This window comes from Ctenocephalides felis, unplaced genomic scaffold (genome assembly GCF_003426905.1).
Source record: "Ctenocephalides felis isolate EL2017-DRISC unplaced genomic scaffold, ASM342690v1 CF-g0.4_SCAFFOLD_01492, whole genome shotgun sequence".
NCBI classification, from domain to species: Eukaryota; Metazoa; Arthropoda; class Insecta; order Siphonaptera; family Pulicidae; genus Ctenocephalides; species Ctenocephalides felis.
In genome coordinates, this window is record NW_020537646.1 from 17,494,382 (window position 1) to 17,518,040 (window position 23,659).

Here is a 23,659-nt window from a genome sequence, read left to right on the forward strand (position 1 = left end):
TCATCTGTACTATTTTATTTCACTCTCCAAATAGATCCATAACAATTCGATACTGCTGGGGTAAAATAGAACCAGCCAACGATATCAAGTGTTATACAGTTTTTATAAGATTCCAACAAAAAAAAAACATTATTCGCCATGCTTGCCGGCAATAAGAACCATATGCGATTGTTTACTGCGTGGTTTTCGTTAGCCGAATACATCCTGATACATCTCCCGAGATACGTGCTTATTTCATTTCATGTTTTGGGAACACGAGGAATGGATTTCTGCCAATGGGTTTTGACGTAGTACGACACCTAGTACGAAGTAATATATGGGATAATATGAGAGTTGGCGAGTATTTTACTTTTTCGTTTTAATCAATAAGCTTAAAACACAATAATTGAAGAGCTATATAAAATATCACTCTGCAAAAAAACAATTTCCCGCTATATTCCTTGCAATTTAGAGCAAACATCATTCCATACTCGTGGAAATTGTTTTTTTTACGCAACATTCTTAAAAACATTTTTTACGATTCTTCTCTACGACACTTACAACATATAGTAGATTTTGCACATAAAAATTATGATAAAAAATCTTTATTAATAACAATATATATGACGAGAAAAAAGTTACAGAAATCTCATGCATCTTGAAATTCTCCTCTTTTCTGGCTAAATAATATAATTTAATATCAGCATATAACTTATTGTTTTTATTCTACTTTATTGTTTTTCTAGTATTATTTTTATTATTCAGAAATTTTATTTATTTTACTTATTAATTTTATTATTATTATTATTTGCTTTTATTTTATATTAAATCAACATACTACGGATATCATTTTATTGAAAATTCTAACCGATATTTAGTACGGTTTTTATTTAAATTTATGTCATTGTTCATTATTGTTACTAAATGTTAATTATTTATCAGTTATAGCAAACATAGTAGCTAAAAAAAACAGCATATATATAATTTTAAAATTATAATTTTAAATATTAATTTAATACTCATAATTTCGTATCAGCAAAAGTAGGATTGCTTAATCCAAGTATACAAATGCTTTTCATAACTAATTCACTTTCGTTTGAAATGATTCAATACTATTATAGACTTTCTTTATTGGTGTAAAAATCTATTCTAATAGATTTTCCATTTTAATGTCAAATTCTATGACTTAGCGTTTTCACAGGATAGGATCTGTGGTTAAGGATTAAGATTAAAAAAATTGATTACACGTAAAATCAATGTACGGCACAAAAACATTTGAATTGATTTATTAAAACATTAAATGATATTGTGATATATCTAAGTATTTATTTTTTCACTCGTTGTTTTTTGTTATGACACTATCAAGTATCTTACCATTTTATAATACTGTAAATCTGGGAATTTATCTCAAAGACGGATTTTTAAAAGCGCATTAAGTTTCAAAATAATAAATTCACAGTTCAAAAAATATTTTTAATATCATTAACATAAATTCTTAATAATAAATTTAGAATTCAAGGAAATTTTTGGGGCAGTGGAAAATTGTGCCCTTATTTTTGACTGTGGTCCTAGAAATGTTATTTACGGTTACGATTCAAAAGTTTAAATGGTCAAACATTAAAAAAATTAACTGCAATAAGCTAAAAATGTATAATAAGCTGAAAATGATGTTTTATTAAAGCTTTAGATAGCATTTAAAGGCTCTTAATTTTTCAAATTGTTTTTTGTATATTTTTTTTCCATGACAGTTACTATTAATACTATCACCCCGTTTCGACTTCACTTTGAATTCTAGGACAGTCTGTATATCTAATTGAATGAATTTCTACATACGTTTTATTACTAGTATTGTTTATGTTTCGCACAAGATTTATTTCTGATAATATATTTTTACTTTTTATGCATCGACACTATAAACACGTACCAAACTCGTGGTTTTGTGTCAAGTATAAATTTTTCAAAAAATGAATGCATTTTCTAAAATAATTGAAAAAATATGACAAGAATGTACTATATAACACCAGCAATAATTTTCATTTAGTCATACTTTGAATACATAATTGTAAGTGTCATTTACGACAATGTGACAAGAAATGGAACTGGTGCAAAATCGTCTTCAGCAGAATATTCATCGGCTCGTAGTCTTGAAGGGTTATGATATGAAAACGAGGGTGTATGTGTGTTATTATTGTGCAGTACAATGGCGGGGGATGATTCAATTACAACAAGTCGAGTGTTCGCGGCTCTCAGAGTTTCTCTCTTCGTGGGGGGCGGTGGAGCAAAGCTTTGGGGGTTGAAACCGGTCGCTGGCTTTTGTAGATTTATGTCGACGGCCGATGCGACGTTCCGATGCAGGAAATGAAGTACGGGTCACGATGATAAAAGGTGTACAGTGGCTGCAATACGTATAATATATAGAATAATATATAGAATATACCTATCCCTGCGACTGCGTCATTTCTAACGGGTATATATGTAAATGTCTGTTTCTAAAGTACCGCAGCATTCGTATGCAAATGTGTTTACGAGATGCCGAATTGCTTGTGTGCTCTGTTTTGGTATGGATAGGAAATGCTATAGCTGACATGATGTTGTTTTCTTAATATATTCACGAGTTGCATAATGGAGTATAAATAAGGAGGCGGAAGAAAAATCGTTTGGTAATAGTATATGTGCTACTATCTTTAGTACCAATAAATACATAATTGTAATTTTTAAAATCAAAAGCACACTTCAAAGTATAAAATTTGGTATTAGCTAACAATTAGTATTTACTTATTTCTTATAATAGATCCAAAGCCTTGATCGAACCCTATACTATGACTTATGACCTTATGCACCAATACAAAAAGTATAAAAAGCACTATTGAGATCGTTCCTTTGCAAACGTATGTCTTTAAAAAACATAGACAGTTTGTTTTTCATCAATTTATCTTAGATTTTAAAATTAATTATATATTCCTAAATTTCAATATCCCGATTCGAAATTACTGTAGTTATTATTTGGTAATAAAAGAAAAAAGTAAAAAATACTATAAAAATTTACCAGGTCACCCACACAAATATTTAGGCGAGTTGAGTGAGAAACTTTCTACTCGAAGATATAAAAAATTGCCTTACGATTTTAAATAAATCGTCAATTTTACACTAATATAAAAAAGATGTCTCATTGAAGATAAACTCTTTAAAGGCATAAAAACCAGCATATTGTCTTCAAAAATAGTGTTTATATTGATCGACAATACGCAAAAAAATTATTGGTATTACTTCATTATAAATTTTTATTAGATCAGAACTATCAGGTTTATTATTAGATTGATTAATTCATAGCAAATTGATTGAATTGAACTATCAAGTTATGATTTTAATCCCCTTACGCGTCCCATCGCGTAATATTGATGTATTATAATATGTTTAATGTTATTTTTTAAAAATTAAGAATACTTTCCATTATTTATAGGCCAATGATATCTAACAAAATTATTACCATATCGCATTATTACCATGTATGTTGATTTCAGAGCCAGCTGAATAACTGGCAAATAAAAATGTTAGAATAAAAATATTATTATGAGGAATGTATAATGTATTCCATATGCTCGCCGCATAAATTACCTTCCAAATAATTCATTCCTATGTAAATATATATAAATGCATATATTTCATGCTTTAAGCATGAACTGAAAAATTGCGATGATCAAGGCGAACGAAAAATGCATTTTGGCCTCGGTTTTTAAAAGACAAAGTAAAATCTTGGAAAATCTCATCTTTAAAACTCTCATAATATATTACGACATCATGACAAAAAAAATTAAAAATGTTTTAGAAAAAACGAGTTAAGAATTTCAATATTTAAATCCTATATAATTTTGGATTTTGTCTGATGCAATTTGAAACTCTCCTTTTTCCAGAAGCGATTCCGCTGAATAAAATACTTTTAACTTCATTTCAATAGAAGTGAAATTACTTTTTCAATCTAAATAGATCGTTCGCAAGATTTTGCATTTTAAGATTATATTTTATTAGGATTCAATTCTATTATATATCTAATATATTGTTAGTAGAGATAATTCACTTTAATATTCAATTATAATTTCTTACGAAATTTTAAAAGTAAGAAAGTATTCGAAAAGCTAATTTTATAATAATTGATTTTGTACACTTATTTTAGAATTTCATTAATATAATGAATATTAGCTAAATTATAAAAAATTGAAATCATTTCAAATAATAATTAAATAATTTTGTAATAAAAAACACGTGCTAAACATTATATCATCCCGCACCGGATTTCCTTTACCTAACTAAGTAAAATTTTCCCAGTTTTCTTTTACATCTATTAATTTCTCCTGCGAAATAATTCATTCCTTATTCCCAATATACAGAACTTCGTTTCAATAAAATAAATATTTGCACAAGTCGGCTAATGGAGTTTTCGTAAAAATACAGATTTTATAATACGAGCAAATATTTACTCCGATCGATTAATCGTAGGAAAACTGCCATGAGGAATGGCTTACATTTGAGGAATATTTTAGAAGATATTAATATATATATATATATATATATATATATAAGATATAAGATGCTTTTCTTACTAAGCACTAATTTAGCTATAAAATTAGCTCCTAAAAATAAGTAAAGTTTTTAATTTGAATATATATGATGGTATAATGAGAATAATATTTGAGAAACGACTTGTATCATTTACAGTCAAAAAATGTTCATTCTTAGCAATATTATAATTTATAGTTATTATTTGTTATTCGTTATTAGTCATAATGAATTTCGAAAGTTTCGATAAAAATATATAGAGATCTCTATCAACAATTTTCTCATCTTTATAGATGACGATACGTGAATACTTAAGTTTTCAGTATATGTATTACAATAATAGTACATATTAAAATTGTGTTAAAATAGGTTTTCCCATTAATTATGAAGTTTTTTATGCCTATTATTTTTATATGCCTATTATGCCTATTATTTTTATAATCTGATTTGTTGGAAGATATGTAGAATATACTGATTGAAAATTAAATAAAAGTTGCTGTGGATTTCAAACAACATCAAATTTCTTTTTAAGCTTAAGTATAAAATTTTAGAACATATTTTACTCAAATATTTTATTTATCATCAAAAACATTGAGGCATCGTATCCCGAAAATTCTGTATTGAATTCCAGAATCCTTTATATTTTACTAATATAAATCTACCAAAGTTACAAAAGGATTGGTAAACAAAATAATATCTTATTAAATTAAATTTCACGTTTAATAAAATGATGTGCAAATAGAGCAATTAATTTTAATTTTAACATCTAAGTCCTGAGATCAACAAATTATATTCGCTCCACCAGACGCCGCCGCCTAAACTTTATCCTGGGATGTAAAACTTCACCGACGCGGTGACAGTTGATAAAACTTTGTTCAAAATTAAATGTATTTTTGACTCGCATTGCTTTCAGCAAAGTAACGCACGTAATAGTTGGCCAGATAGGGAAGTTTTTCGAAGCGATTTAAAATACTCAAGTTATCTTCATTCGGAAATAGGAAGTACTGAGTGCGAGCAAAAGAGTTCACATTTCTATTTCTATTGATCTTGAGAAGATTTTATCGAGTGCTACAATTTTAGTTTGGATTGCTGAATCAATAGTGTAGGTAGAAAAGTTTAAGAATAGCAAATGTTATTTTATTCTCGTTGTTATTAAAGTTTTCTGGTTTATAAATTACTTTTTCCGTAATGAATAGAAGTGAAACATCTGAATATTGCAGACTGTACTTCCTTGACTAGGAAATACGTAACTATAAAAAGATATATTTTAAAATGTTTGAATTCTATAGCTTCAAGATTTTAGTTATGCAAATCTCTTGTTGTATAATATTTTAATATAAATATATATTAAAAATCTATATTTTGGCAATCGCACATACACTAGTATTTTAATAATTGAAATCCAGAAATATATGTTGATTTGTCACTTTTTTTTCAATTTATTCATAGTGTAAACTTTAAAAAGTGTTCTGTTTTTCGAAGTTTCATTAATACTCAGCTTCCAATACTTAGAGTAAGAATTTTAGTATTCATAGTTATAATGAAATATATTAATGAATGTGTTCACGAAAGTAACCTCGCAATCGAAATTTTTATATAATTTACAAATACCTAACTGGATATATTATCTTTACCAATTAATGACTCAAGTCGTTACATGCTGCTTCTGATCATTACTATTTTTATCGAATTTGTTATATTCCAACATAAAGAGAATATGAGATAGGCGAGTGCAAACAAATGCTAAATCTAGAAAAACCTATCAAATGCCCATTAACTGTCTTTTTCTTGACAGACAAAGTGATCAATAACTGTGCAGATTGATTATTTATTGGTATTTTCACATCGATATAATATATCTGGTAACACAAAGATATTTTTCATCTATTGCGAACTCAACTAATGAAAGTAAATGGATAGTACTCAATATTTTAGTATTAGAAATAAATTTGGTATCAAAATAAACATTATATGATTAAACTATGTGTTAGTCTTTATGGCTTTGAGGAGTTTATCTGCAATGTGATCCTTCCTTTTTTCAGTTCAATCGAATGACTATTTTTAACTTCCCATAGGGTAAGTTATAGTAATGGCAAAAAAAAATCGAAAATGAAATTTTTTATATATCTTTACGTTTCAGAGATTTCTGAATATTTTAGCATACCTTAAAAAAATGGATGTATGTGTGTGTGTGCGTGTGTGTATGTGTGTTCGGATACAAATTTTTGTCGACGATTTTGGGAACACGGATAGAGCGATTTGAATAATTCAAAAAACATTCGACTCGTATCGATAAGGAGACGTGCTGATTAGTTTTTGGCGAAGGTAGGTCTAGCCGTACCGAAGATATGGGGTAAAAAATGCCAGAAACGGTACTCAGGTTTTAAGAGAATGGAGCGTCCGATTTGAATAATTCAAAAAACATTTTACTTGTAATAACAAGATGAAGAACTGATCAAATTTTGATGAAGGCAGGTCTAGCGGTTTTGGAGATCTAGTAAAAAAAAAGTAAAAAAATGCCACCTGGCGGTCAAAAATGATCATTAGGCATATGCACATCAAATTATCAGATATTTTATAGTGATTTTAACAATAAGTATAAATTTTGTTTACATTCCTATGGGTTCCGCACCAATGCTTATCTGTTAGACTGCGGCTCGGCGCTTACGCGCTTCGATATTTTGTCCCTATGCAGTTAAAGCAGTATGATTGCTTTGAAAAAAAGTTCAGAATTTTCAAAATATTTCAAAATACACTTTTTTTCAAAAGTCTTTTTTTCAAAAAAAGTAAATTTTTGTCAAAAATTTATATTTTCTCAAAAATCTAATTTTTCAGAGTAAATTTTTTCCAAAAATGTTAATCTTTTTAAAAAAAAGAAGTTTTGGTACGGGAAGTTCCAGCAATTTGCCTTAAGGCACGATGCCATGCGCCCCACTTATTTTTTGCATTCGTGTCGGCAATTTTTGGTTTAGTTCATTTAAATATTGATTTGGATGACATAGTAGTTTATCATAATATTTTTGACTTCTTTTTTTATTAATTCATGAATCGCTCTCATTTCAATATTCAATCTCATATGACCAAATTGAGATTATTATTGGTTTAGGTTTTATATTATAGTAATTCGTTTTCATAACAGATTTTTTTATTTCCTGGCAAATAACCAACTTCTTTTAATCTTGATATGTTTGGACTAGTTTAACAAGGAAATTTGTGATTTTCGATACTTAATCAACCAACACCAAAGAATATTACTAAATTTTATCAAGTTTTTAAATATTCATGATAATTTTTATAATCTCATATCTTTAAATAAAACAATGTTTTGTTCCAGATGCGCGTCAACGAACTGCCCGGGCTCGCACGCGCTCTGCTCGGCATCAGCACGGGCAGCGCAACGAGCGCCGGCATAAAAAACTCACCGAGCCGAGTGTCGAACGCGCTGCCTTGGTCAACGGAAGCATCGCGCCGGTTGGGGGTGCTGACCGCCAGCACCGCCGTACTGCTACTGGCACGACTGCAAGTTATGGGCTCTCAGCTACCCGTCTTCACCAAGTAAGTGTTAATAAATTTATAATTATATGGCGTTTATAGAACTATTTATGAGGGTGCGAAATCGAATTCAATTCCATATTTAGTGGAAAGTGATGAAATATTGATTTGTTATGTGTGAAGTTTTTTGATGTTTCGTATGTAAAAGTAGACAAATGATGAAACATTTTTGGTTATTATGTCTTAGGGTTGCTATAGATATTCTATAATATAATATATGTTTTTTTTTATATATATATTTTTAACAGCAATCAGAACCTTTCGTCCTATGAGTGGTTGAGCTGAAACTTCTCTTTGCTTCGTATTTTTAGATGGTAACCCAATGGTGAATCCATCCATATTTGATGATTTTTGTTATTAGAAATAATCTAATGAGGCTGACTTTTTATTGGTGCAGCAATGCCGGGCAAGGGCTATTTTCACTTGGAAACATATTGCTATCTATATTTCCAAGTGAAAATCGTTGTCATTGCTGCCTGACAATAGGCTGCTCGAAGTGGGTATCGAACCCGGAACCTCTCATTCAGGTCCCGTCGCTCTTAACCGCTTACCTACGGGCGAGCGCATAATATATGTAGATGCAAATTTTATTGCCAAATATTTCACATGAACAAATTTTATAAATATTAAACACAACTACTGTTTTGTATCTCTCTACTTTCTTTTTGTATATGGAACAAATTAAATAAAAATACGCTTGCGAGAATATGAACTTTACTGATGTAAGAACAAAATATGGATAGCTAGTAATAACTACCCATTGAATAATCGTTATAGAGATGATAAATCTACAGGGGGCACTTTGTATCATCGTATCATCTTCCAACTCTAGACCAAAGATGGTGATTTAAGCGATATAATTTTTGAAAAAATAGCTTTTTAACCAAAATAAATTACAATTAAAATAAAACAGTTAATAATAATAATGATTAATGTTCGAGGAATATTAAATGTTTTCAAATAGATTACTATAAATACTATAACATTGTCTAAAATTTATAAGAATTATATGAACAGAATCACATGGTCAAAAAATATTCATTTAAAGTATATAAGTGAGCTTTAAAACTTTAGCCAAAATTAAAATTGAAATCTGAATTATTTTTGATGTACAAAAAAAATCGAACGCTTATTTCTCTCAAAAACTGCCATTTTTAGTATTTTTAGCTCTGTATTTTTCAAATGGCTAGGCCTGCCTCTGCCAAAAATTAATAACCACTTCTCCCAATCATTACTAATTGAATGTTTTTTTGATCATTCAAATCGGATGCTCCGTTCTCTCAAAAACACGATTTCTATTTCCTGCTTTTTTTGCTCTTTATCTCCGTAACGGCGGGACCTGCCTTTGCCAAAAACTAATCAGCACATTTCCCTGTGAATAGGAATCGAATGTTTTTTGAATAATTCAAATCGGTTGATCCGTGTGCCCGAAAACGTGAACACACACACACACATTCATTTTTTCTGAGGTATGCCAAAATGTTCAGAGACCTTTAAAACATCGAAAAATGCAAAAGTTTTCTTTTACGATTTTCGGCTCTTTACTTAATTACCATACGGGAAGTTAATAATATTTTCGGAAACCACTTTAAATTGCACACTATTATTGAATTATATTGAAATTTATGTTTTTTTTAATTAATTTACATAAATATAAATTTTCTTAAATAAATAAGAAAACGTAGAAATATAGAGCAATTCTCTTTGAAAAATGACCACTCCCTTCACAACGAGAAAAGCGACTGCGCGACATACATATCGTCCTATTTAAAATAATGGACTAAAATATATTTTTTAGAGAATCTAAATATCATACTAAAATCAGGGAATATTGGTTTGAACTAGTTTTTCGCAAAATATCCAAATAAGGTTCTTTAAATTTGGTATTCACAAAGATAATAATCATTTTTATGATAAAAATCAGCTGGGAAAAATAAATGTAGTGTATATCTGCGTAAACTTCAATACTTTAAAATGATGATTTTTTGCGGATGTAACATATTAGTAAACTTTTTTGCATATAAACGTGGCATGAATTTAAATCAAAATAATTAACTAAAACTACGTAATACGATTTTATATCATTAACAATAACTGCAATAAATTTATATAATTTTTCAAACCTCAAATTAGAATTAAATAGGCTTGTTCTACACTTAATTTTGTATGCATTGCAAATAATAGAAATTTTTGCATAGTACTTATATTAAGTAATTCTTCATGTTAATTGTGAAATTTATCACTAAAATGCTAACGCTATTTGGTCAACTTTGTATGGGTCTATTAGTAGTAAATTACCATTTAGACTTATGAATCAAAATTTATATTTAAGGTAGCATTTTCAATTGAATCACATTTAACAATATTTTTCTTACTGAATGTTTTGTTTTTGTGAAGAAAATATCAAATCCTTGTCTACCAAAACAACATATCATTTCCATGTATTTCAAACGCAAATCCTTATATTTTTCACATAATAACATTTGCATAATATATTTTCATTTCCGAGAAATCGGGTCAACGGGAGTCCATAAACGTCATACGAAATGGAACGACACGAGTATAATGTTTCAGTCGTCCGATAAATATATTTTTCAATATATTATACTATTGCATTTTATCTGTGATTCCTTTTCCGAAGGTTTTCTCCATTTTTCCATCTCGTCTCTTTGTTTTATTCCAATATCGGATTGCGTTTCGAGTATTTTCATACAAAGCTTTGATGCATTATTTTTCTAGAGAAGCCGTTTCTATTCTGGGCAAAAGTCTCATATGTCTTTTAAATTCAAAGTTTCGTATATCAATGCGATCTTATTATTTTATTATAAAACTAGATATTGGTAATACTAGCTGATGAGAGTATATAGAAACAGATTTTTGCAGATTCTGTAATGTAACTTTGTGATTTTATTTAAAACTTTATAAATAGATTTTTTTATCTATCATACAGATGTATTAGAGGGTAATTAAATGAAGATCTACGATTATTTTGTTAAACTACAATATGAAAAGCAATATGTAATATTTCTGAAGCAAAATATTGGGTCATTCAGTTCAATTAATATTGGAATAACACTTTGGCGATACCCTAAAATATTTGATAATAAATAAAATTCAGTGTTTCAGGTAGTTCTATTTTCTTAGTTTGAGACAGTATTTTTAAATGCGTATTTTTGTGAATTCAGAACACAATAATATAAAAAGCCTTACTATCAATATTTGAGCAAAAAAAATTTTTAGCAATTGATGGATAACTTATTATTCTTGAGAAAATCTCTTGATCTATTAGCAAATCCACGGCTAAATTATTACACTTTTTGATAAAGCCTTAAAGCCTTTCAACGCCTTATCAAATAATATGATTACAATTTGCTCTTACCATAAATTATTATTATTTTCATATCCCAATTCGAAATAACGTAGGAAAATCTATTTTCTTTGTGAAAAACAGAGTGAAACTTTAATAACACTTTTCTTTGCTAGAAACATTGCCAAGTAGCATTTGTGCCTCACTTAATTTCTTTTTCTTTTGATTTTCTGACGCACGACATCACATCATCAGTGGAAAAACAGGGACGAAGTATTACAAATGCAAAAGTTTGATATTTCACAAAAGCAAAATTGAAAGCCTACATAGAATTAATCAAAACAATTTTACAATTATTTCATTATGTCTAGGAAAATAAGTATACCGCAATAAAAAATAATAAAAGAATTAATATACATATATTTTTGAGCTAGGTAGTTTTAAATTGTTATGTTCATTTGAGGCATTTTTAAATTTATTTTCTGACGAATAAAATTTGCACTATTTGGATATGTGATATATGTAGCTTCTACCACAACAAGCATAAAAAATTAAAATAGATAAAATATTTTTAGTTGTTCTGAATAAAATAATCTAAATTAATTTTTCTATAATTATAATATGAGAGAGATTACACTATCATTTTTTCTAAAGGTAAATATTAGTAAAGCCAAGAATTGAATTGTCTAATAAATTGCATGCAAACTCTTATTATGATGATTCAATTTATTTTATTTTTCATTTTCTATTTAAATGCATATTAAAACTTTTTAAGATAAAGCTATTCCATAGCGTAAGACTTTTTAAATAATTTTATATGAAAGATTTTTTTACTCCACTAAGGTAATAGTATAAGGTAATACTTAAATTTTTACTTGATTAACTAAAAATGTATAAATTGATGGACAATAAAAATATTATTATTCTGACAAGTAGGATGAAAAATCTACTAACTAAAACACAACAAATTGACTAAGTATTATAATTATTCAAGGTATTGCATATATTCGTTAATAACCATAACTATAGTAATAATAATAATAAAGTTAAGGTAGTATCTTGAAATGGGTTATTTGGATGATGAATTAATTGCATAGAAAATTATAGTGATCAAAACTAAATAAGTTTAAATAAAATAATTATTCTCATTCATTTTAGGGGCCAATTCTCGAATAAAATAGAAATGTTATAGTAATGCTTTGTTACGGGTCTATCTTCGTATGAGTTGGTAGTAACGATTTGTCAAAAACCTATGTATTCGCTGTGAAATCAGGCATTTTACATATAAAATCTAACATCTAAATCTATAAAGTTGCACTTATGATAAAGTTGGTATTTCACTTTTGCACATTTTGTAGGTTAGGTTTTATATGTGAAGTGTATGATCGCTCAGCAAATTCAAAGTTTTTTGACAGTTCATTACTACCAACTCGTAGGAATATAGATCCGTAACATAGTTTTACCATAACATTTCTATTTTATCCGGGCCACTTAAATTACACAACTGTTTATCTTCCTCATACACGTAGGGGGTGCGCTTGCACTTTGCTAAGTATTCATTATTTATAAGTTTTTTTCTTACAAAAATCAATCTCATCGCAATATCCATTAGATCAGGTCCTGATCTAAGCATTTCCCGGTCTATTAAAAGCTAAGTCTTTCATCGGTAATGAATGTGAGCGCTCCAGTCATTTCTTTTTACGCAAGTGGAAGCACTGAAAGTGTTTTCCCTTAAGACGCGCAATTACAATCTTGATTGATAGCCTACACGAATACGCTCGAACATCTAAGTACTTTGAATAAAAAAGAATTTAAAGAAAGTTGAAAAAGTGTATACGCAGAAGGTTCTGATATACAGATAAAGAAATGCGTAGTCATCGTGGGGGGTTGTACTTATACGTAGAGTTGTTTATTTTGAAAAATGTATTGACCATCGGGGAATTAGGTTCTAGTTGTTATTGATAAAGCTTTAAATAAAATTCATGTGTTTTTAGCTTTAAGTTTGCAATTTTTAAGAAACGAATCTTGAACGCCCACAAAATGCTCAATGAAGCTCATATTTATAATTTATATTGAATTTATAGAAAAAAATGTATCAAATTATTAATTGCAATCGAGCATATGACTTGTTAAAGGCTTTAATTTTGTTTTTGGTGCTAATTAATTGTTTAAAGATGATTTTTTTCGTGACCCACATAAATACCATGTATTTACCAAGTTCGATAATACTGAAGAAACGAATCTTGGTCCCCCACAAAATGATTCAACGCCCACATTTAAAATTTTAATCTTGATTCTATTTTCTAATCTAAAAATAATAAATGAGAAACAGCATATTAGTACCTTGACTGAAAATAATTTATCAGAAGTTAAAATAAGTGTGTAAATCATCCAATAATTTTAAATTTCTATACGGTATTGTTTTTAAATTAAAATTTAAGATTTATATTTCTTACTTTAATGATTTGTCACAAATTCAAATAATTGTATTAAAAAATTCAAGTATTTTAAATTTTTATTATCAAGTCTTAAAGTAAATATTTTCTGGTCTTGAACTAATAAATGAGGAATTGTTTATCAGTATTTTGAATTTATCAGATGTTTAAATAATTGTACGAACATTCGGCCCAAAATAGCAAAAAACTTTTCTTTCGCAAGGAGTTAATCAAAATAATGTATACTTTTTCTAAAGGCAATTCTATGATCTGGTATAAATTTTGAGCAAGAAATTGAAGTTCAAATTCAAGAAACAAAAATGTAAGAGTGAGTAATTCAGCACTGATTCATTACATTATCGCTGAATGTTTATGAAATAAAAAAAAAAATGTTGATTATAAATTTATCTAGAAAAATGTTAGTTTGAGTAGTTTGGCACTGATTCATTTGTTGATTATAAATGAACAGATTTATATATTTATTTAAGTCTAATTTTTAGTAAAATGTACGAAATATAAAAATGTACCCATAAACCCAAAGTAAATATAAGAAAGAAAATGAATTCTGTAATTTACTTACTATAGATTCTTACATTTTTCTGTTTGTCAAATTTACCAAATGCTAGGTATTAATTCAAATCCGCAAATAAAACAAATTTAACAACAATCAGCGATGGAAAATTTATCAATAATTAGCTAATTTTATATGTTCTATTTTATAATATCAATGTCTATATTTTACATTATTTAGAAAACTTCCAATGATATTTGAACTGATGTGTCATGGTAATTATTACGTACTTTGTTAAAACAGTTTTCAAATATTTCATGCTAGCATGTAGCTGCTATTTCATGTCCTATAATAAACTTTAGTTCAAATAAATTATGCTGAAGTAAGTGCCCTTATTGAGATACTCCCCTAATGTATGGCTTGGCATATTTGACTGAAAGAAAGAAAGAACTGACGCTGTTTGTTTTGTATATCTCCATCTTTCAAAGAAAAACATTCTTTTCTTTCATTATTTATTAATGACATGCTTTTATTTTTTAAGTTTTGTTGATGCATTACTTTCAGAGAACGTTAACATTTTATTGCTTCTGTTTACGACTTCAAATTTAATCGTCATAATATTCTGTTATTTCGAGTTAAATGTTTTGATAATATTTTGGGAGGAATAAAATATAAAATGAATGAAATATCACTTAGGTATTTTTCGTCGTGATAAATATTTGAATTCTTATGTTTATCAATTCTATGTGAAAAAATTATATACATTTCGTACATATTGATTTTATACTACCAATCTAACTTCCATTTTTAAGCCAACCGATGTAAAACAGAATTCAACTACTATTACTCATATATTACAAACAAGAAAATACAGGTATTCATAAACAAGTTCTCAGAAATGCTTTAACATTTTTTATGCAGTCATCTTTTTTTAAAAAAAAACTAAATTAAAATAGTGGCATCGTGCCTTAAGGTAAATTGCTGGAACGTAATGAAATATTCGAGGAACATTAAATGTTTTCAAATAGATTATTTTTTCAAATATTGTAACTTATATATGTTTTCAGAAAACTAAATAAACAAAACTTATCTCCACTTCTACCCTCATTACGAATTGAATGTTTTTCGGATCATTCAAATCGGATGCTTCGTTCTCTCAAAAACTCGATTTCATAGAGATTATATTCTCTGCACTCTTTGCACCGTATACTCGAAAAGGCAGGACCTGCCTTTGCCAAAAACTAATCAGCACATCTCCCTATCAATAGGAATCGAATGTTTTCTGAGCTTTTGAAAACGTGGACGAAATATTATATTGAAATAAATTTGTTTCAAAGAGCCCAGAAGACTTATACTCAATTTAAATTTATACTCAAGGAAAATACTCAATTTTAAAAATTAAAAAAAAACTATATATTAGGATCAAAGTATATTTCAATAGACAATTCAATAGTTCCATAATATATTAAATTAAATACTACAAACGTTGTTAAATTTTTCATATGAAAAAATATTCACCGTCCAGCAATATAGTTGAACTATAAATTTACATCCCGCTACGTCGGGCAATTAAAAACTCGTCATTTTACCTCGAACAAAGTTTGCAACGAGCCAAACGCAGCTGTTATTGACAAAAAATCAAAACAAAAATGCCTGGACTTTTGTAAAATATGTGTACACTATGGAAAAATATACATGGTCGTCCGGCCAGAGATAAAAGTCCTTTGGTTAGGAGCTTTATAATGATAAAAGGGCGATGAAAGCCGTGCCGAAGCAACGTGTAGCATATTTGTGTACGTAACATTTCCAGTCATAAATTATTCGCGTACATTAAACTTTAAAAGTTTTAATGCTGTTTGAAAGGAAAAATAAAATCATAAAAACGGGACTTAAGTCCTCGCCACGACGGGTCGCATGCAAAAGAGCTTGATGTGGCACGCCGTCGAGAGCTTTGAAGTCGAATAAGTTATATAAAGCGACCTATATAATAAAAGAATTATAAAAACGAACTGATAAAATTATTAGTAAGTATAGGATTCATTTGAAACTTGATACTTATTCTTTCTGGGCTCCAAACATTTAAGCATTAATTAATCAACATTTTGCGTTTAAACATTATAGTTATTTTAGAGTCTTGTTCAAAGATCTAGAAACGATTTATAATTTTGTAGTAAATGTGCAGAAGTACGTGTTGACGAATGTTTGTAGGAGATTGAGTACGGTTGGGCCAGTTTTTGCAATGAAGGAAACTTGTTCGAACAAACATACTTGATTTTTTCCCTTTGGACATACCACAAAATCAATATAATTTAGATGCTATGACGACTGTCACTACTGTACTCAGTCTCACCTATGTGTAGGCTTTATTATATACGTATTCTTCTATGTATGATTTTTTATATAAACCCCAATCAAATAAACAAAAGAATATATTCATATATATTTTATCTATAAGAATGTTTTATTATTTCATACACTTTTCCATTTGGACGTGTTTTAATGAATCAACTTAAAACACCCAACTTAATATTTTCCTCACAACACTTATAAACTTCATGCCTGTCATGTTCTAATTAGTCATAACTTTTAAAATAGTTGAAGACTTAATTCATTCAGATGGAATAAAAAAAGTTGTCGAGAATTCATTTTTATAATTACATTATAAGAATTTTAAAACTCATTTGACAGTTAGAAAGCTAATAAAAGAGAACGTCTAAACTTTTAATGCTGTGAAAATTCTATATTAATATTTAATTATTTTAGGAAAGTGAATTTATGTGCACTAGATTTTTATGAAAAAAGTATATGAAACTGGTTTTATGGGAGTATGAATTTTCATCAGCTAATAAGGGTTGTTTCCAACATTTGAGTGAATCGTAAAATGAATTTTGTTTTTATAACCCATTTTCTAAATGGAACAATATTTTTATTAGAACTTTTTGTTTATAGGTATAATTTATGTTACATTTAGTATCATACAGTAACGTGTAATGTAGAAAATTAAATTTAATGCGTAACTTGAACATTATAAAGAATTGCATAATCAGATCTGCATCTTATGCAAGGTTCGTGGTCTATGAATCTGTTGACCAATAGAAATATTACAAGTTAATTTTGAGTAAAATCTGTTACAATTTTAAATTTTATACTTCAAAATTATATATATATACGATTAAAAATGGTAAATTATCTTTTCAATATACTAAAATACTTTAGGCAGATAAGTTTTCCAAAGCATCCTTTTCCTATAATGTTATCAAATCAACAAAACACCTTTTCGCCCTTTTAGGTTCAAAATCTAAAAATCCAGTTATCTAAATCCGCAGTCTTACTTAAATCGATAACTCAATTCCCATCGAAGGGCGACAAAAAGTCGAATTCTCAAATAAATCAAGCACAGGGCACAACATTTAGCTGACATTGAATCTAAGTAAGATCTGACCAGATTTATGGCCGGTTTTAGTCACTGTATCTGTCTGTTCTTGCTGCAAAAATTCCTAAAGAGCCTGTATTCGTACTTTTTAGAAAAGAATTCTCCGATTCAAACACATATATCTGAATATAGAAAGGATTCGTAACCCATATATATCACGAGGGGCCGAATGTATAAATCAGCAATGGTGCCATGTCGAAAAAAGAGTTACATTTGCGACCGATGAAATATAATGTTTCCAATAATATGTATGCGTAAATAGAAAAAAAAGGTAGAAAAAGATTTATATTTGGAATAATGGTCATATTTATATCTCTGGGAAATTCATTCACACTCATATTTTTGCTACCTCTGGAATAAAAAAATATTTTCAATTTTTTAAGACATTATATTTAAGAAATATATAGTAGGGTCCAATTTAACTTTGAGAAATTATATTGGGAAAACCAAACCAATTATATCACAACAAATAACACATATCAAACAAACAACTATCTTATTATGTTTAGTAAAACTTGCAGCTTTATCAATTTGTAATCTGGTCCTTTTTACCCCATAGGCGGGGTAAAATGGGACGGCTAGGGGACAAACAGATCCAATATCTTATTTTGAAATTTGAAGCGATTTTCCGAAATAATAGAAGCATTATTGAACTAATGCAAAATATGATGTTTATGGGTGCATTATTTATAGAGAACACTATATACAACCTTGATGAAGTGTTTTGCCAGAAATATTAGTAGAGTTGGAATAACTATTTAAATATGCCATTTCTTGTTTAATTGCATTTAATTTTTAAATTTAACTTACTTTCGTATTTACTATTTGTTATTGTTCACACCTTTGCCAGGATAATGGTTCATCCTTTTTAATCCCCTTACGTGTAAGATTTTATAGAGGTTATAAAAAAAACTGTTGAACCTAACTTAAAATTAACAATAAGTACATTTCATAGAACAATTAAATAACGTATACTTAAAAATTATATTGAGGTCTCGTAATTTAAACATCGGTGCTTACAATACAAAATACTACACTTTACAATACAAGCAACAAAAGAAAATACTTTTGTGATGAATTCGAATTTGAAGCAACGTCATAAAAATCAAGATGATGGCTGGTTATACATCTTTTTCCCTCTACTTTCAAATATTGTTATTAAAATTTTCTTGAGTTTACTGAGATCTCGTTTGTGGACGTTTTTACTCATGGACCTTTAAGCCCCGATCAACCCTATACACTACTATAGTAATACAAACCCAGCAATTATTAATTGAAATAATGGTTTATATGTAAGTTCAACAAATAAAATTCAAATACTATGCATGTGCAGGTTCTTAGCATAAAAACTGAATTCAGTTTTAATGTTATAAAATATCATTGGTTTGAATTTGTTCTAATCACAAAAACATAATAATATTTAGTTTTAGCGAGAACCACACTTAATTAACGACAAATTAAGACAAAACTAGTTTGAACATACTTATTTATAAGAAAAGTAATAACTTAAATTAGTATTAACATAGGGCTCGCCTTCTAAATTCATGGTAAAAGTTAACATTTCTATCCTCTTGAAAATCCACGTATTGTGTGAAGAGTAAGCGTTTTAAGTGCTCAAACAGTTTTATTTGCAAAAGTGCATATTCCCAAGTGTATTGGCAGATTAAAAATATTTTTTTCAATTTTTCAGATTCGACAATCCGGCTTCGGTGGCCGAGTGGCCAGCTCGTCACTTGACTTACAGCTACTTGTGTGCGCTTAACTTGCGATTGCTTTTGTGGCCGTGCGACCTTTGTTGCGACTGGACAATGGGAACAGTTCCTTTATTGGAAAAATGGGCAGATCCTAGGAATTTGGCGACATTGGCCACAGCCGTGCTTTTTGGAGCACTCGGAGTAACCGCACTGACCGCGGAGAGCAAAAAGAAACGGATTGCTTTAACGATGGTAATTATTTTTTATTATCGTCCTCATGTCTCTCAGCTGTATTTTTCATTATATATATACAATGTATAGGTATACATAGGTATTGCTCGAAAGTGAATTTAGTGTCAACGAAATTTTCTAGCTCTTTCTTCATATATTTATAAGAATCTGGTTTCACTCGCGTGAAAATTTAATTAAACTTCAGACAGATATAGTGCTTATTGATGAAACTAACCCTACAAAATATTACGGGTTCATGAGAATATTGTAGTCTAAATTTACTACACTTACTACATTTACTTTACTTTTAATTAACTGATCGTTAATGTTATTTATTAAAAATTCAAATTGTTTGAGTTGACGTCACAATAAATCACACCGAGTACAAATGTAGAAGTTCAAACTGTATTTAATGATTGTTTCGTATATAGGGTATTCCGGAATTCAATGTCAAGCCGATACCGGGTGACACTATTGAACGTAAGTGTCTTGAAAAAAAATTAAAATAAGTTATCTAACGTTGTTTGGAAAGTATGAGCTTTTAAGTGCAACCTAGAGCTTTGGTAAAATCGTGACAATTGTTCGGTTATTGTGGTAGTTTTTATTAATTTTGTTCATCTAAACTTTGAAACCGAAACCGTGAATAACACACAAGACTACAGTTGAAACTAATCACACAAATATCTCAAGATTTTAAGAATTAAACCTTTTTGTTGAACTATGAATAACACAATTTTCAAAATCGATGTATTTTGTGAGGTCCTTCTTTGAAAAAAAGTGTGTTTCACAAAATGTTGGCGCATCTAGTCAGTATTATAAGATAGTATAATACTATCTTATAATACTGACTAATAATAAAATAATAAAAAAAAATGAGTACAAAAATAAAAAACCAAAATTGCACGATTTTTTGATAGTTTTTATTCACAATCAAGAATTTTTTTTCAAGACACTTGCGGTCAATATTAACAACCCATTTCGGCTCGTTGTTGAGTTCTGGGACACTCTAGATGCGATTTAGATTTTTTTTAAATATTTTATATCATTAGAATTGTCAAAGATTATCTTCATCAAATATTGTATTTTAAATATATTTGCATTTGTGTTTAAAACATGTTTGACAAGGAGCAGCGGACGATCTGATTTTGAAAACATTGAAGGAACTATTGAAATATTAAGAAAATTATTGAAAATCATAGTTACCTGCAATAACTACGTCTGACTAGTTACAATAAACATGTCTGATAAGTTTGAATGGTGCAGAAAAGTTTCATTTTGAAAAAAAAACATTGAAGAAACTATTGACAAATTAAGCAAATTTTTTGAAATTATAGTTATAATAAGTATAGTATACGGAATATAATTCATGGCTCATAAATTCATGAAATCATAAAGATTTTTCTTTAGCATAATGTACTAAGAATTTAAAAACTCTTTGTTCATTTAATGAAAAAAACAAATTTTGATAATAATATAAATTACAGAAGATGTATGTTCCTAATGCAGCACACGCATCAATTGAGCACTATAAAGAGCTTTTGGTAAGGTATTAGTGATTAGTTTACCGTGAATATCGGTGGAATACCCTTGATCAGAATGCACTATTGAATGGCGATCGTTCTAAACAAGTGTTACAATATGTCAAAATCGTTAACTGCTACGGACAGAGAATCATGTTCGATTATGTATTCTGTGTCCGATGTAATTCCACGGACATCGGAACCAATCACTGATCGCGCGCTCGTGCTTTAATTAACTTAGCCATGTATTTACCGTACCATCTCTCCCAGCTGGCTCCAATTCTCATCCCTACAATTCGGATGGTTGCCGGTCGAACTATTCAATGTGCGTATTCAATGTTTGGCCACAAACGTTCCAAAACAGGTAAACAGCCGACTGAATCATTCGTAATTTGGAAATCATACGTTCCAAATACGGTGATATTTGTGACCGCAATTAGTCAATTGCTACAATGCTTGTGGCGAACTATAGATGAATCATTTATCAATACCTTTGTGTTTGCGTAAATTTGTAATTATATTAGCGCACATTCTAATAAAGTTTCAAAACTTCAAAAGGTTTCGGTTGGATTCTGTGTATATAAATTTTATGCACAGACAGGTGATATAGTACCGCACATGTGTGTCAACGTATGTTAAATATGCATGGACCGCGCGCAGTTTGAGTACGTTGAATGAATTATGGATAAATCGTTAAATATTTGTTCGGCAAAATGGCCAATTCGACAATGACGAAGTTTGGAAGTAAAACACGTTTATATTGAACAATCGTTATTCGACTAAAAATGGATTTATTGGGTAAACGGCTAAAAGTCTATTCATTAACTTTTAGACATATTTAATAAATCGGGCCGGATCTACGCGTAAAAGAACAACCATTCTAGTCGTCTGAAAAATATAAAATTAAAATGGCATGTCATTATTTATAAAGTAGGAGAGACTGGTATTTTTGTACAGTAATAATTTTGTTAATTTACCAGGTACCTGCGTGAAAAGTAATTTGAATGGTAATTTGAACATCTGTGTGAAATAACTGAAAAACTCTCTTTAAATATGATAAATCGAAATACATGTGGATGAATTGTCCACATACCCAGGACGGTTGTGTCTGGCATAAAAATAGGTTAAAAAAACAATAGCTATAAACACCAAAATAGTTTATAACAACTCTTATTGTCAAAAATGTATAATGAACAAAATAGTTCAATAAGTGATCAAAGTCATTTAACAAATATAATTATCATGCATATTTATATTTTTGAATATAAAAATCAAAAAAACTACTTATTGCAAAAATATGCTAATATGAACAAGAGAAAAATGCACCTATAATAAAATTTAGAGTAAAATCAATTACCGCACTCAAGTTGTGAAATTCTGTTATGAATTTTTTATTTTCTAGTTTTTATTAGTATAACTCAGTTGGAACTAGTGCAAAAACATTATTAGAATATTAGAAGTAGTAAAAATCGCAGATAAATTAAATCATAAGAAACGTGAAGTAATATCCACTCAACTATTTTATAATGTTCTAAATATGTGTTATTAGTTTCTTACTAATATCGGTTCTTGAAAAAATAAACTGGAGAATATATTCAGTGTTAGCGTTAATATTTAATTAAACATTCAGTATTAACAAAGGAAATGATGAAAGCATCACTTATAGGAAGCAATTCAAGGTTTTCGTTTCACATAATCGCATTAAACCAATTAAAAACCCAATTTATTGTAGGCCGCAAGTAATTTGAGCAAATATGAGATAGGTTAAGCCTAAAGGTAGCAGGTGCATAATTCCTTATTTCGACGTCACGATTCCATTTTCTGTTATCCTCACTTATTCTCAGACCGGCCGCAAATTTCATTTCTAGGTCAGTATTACCCTCAAAAGGCTATTCGGGTTAGCCAATTTCTTCCCGGTACTTGCTAATGGTCGATGGTGGGTAATTAATCAAATCAAGAGGAGCTTTGAGACCAGGTGTTCGGATATTATATGATTTTGCAGATTAGGAACAATAAGGCTGGGTGATAAGCGTTGAAAAAGTTGAATTATTGGAAGAAATATGGCCGACTTGTTTATTTGGGGTTTGGGGATATGAATGCAAAAGTTTAAATTCAAAATGTTTGATCAAGCAAATGAAGCAAACATGCTTATTTATTAGTGAGAAGTTTTGATGGATGGATGGAAATTATAATAATTTAAAACAAATTTTATAAACAAACCGTCTCATTTCATAGAATATTTTTTCTCCTAACAACATATATCTTTCAACTGGACCCTAATCCTTTCTTTCCTATCTGATATTGCGTGACTAACCACTTGAAAACCACTTGAAATTGTATAGAGAATTCGGACGATCGTTGGTGGGGCAGAAGACAGTATATCGAACGACTTGTAACGGATAACACATAATGCTAATTTAGATTTCCATATTTTAAATTTTAA

The 23,659-nt window shown here is 29.0% G+C and overlaps 1 protein-coding gene across 1 annotated transcript in view; it reads left to right on the plus strand.

Annotated features, from left to right (window-relative positions):
• LOC113370938 (transmembrane and TPR repeat-containing protein CG4050-like) overlaps window positions 1-23,659 on the plus strand; it is a 146,397-nt gene that overhangs the window by 118,191 nt on the left and 4,547 nt on the right. Inside the window, exons 9-11 of the mRNA XM_026611607.1 lie at window positions 2,628-2,645; window positions 7,965-8,088; window positions 19,462-19,717. Coding sequence (XP_026467392.1) covers window positions 2,628-2,645; window positions 7,965-8,088; window positions 19,462-19,717 — 398 coding nt within the window. The remainder of the gene's footprint in view (window positions 1-2,627; window positions 2,646-7,964; window positions 8,089-19,461; window positions 19,718-23,659) is intronic.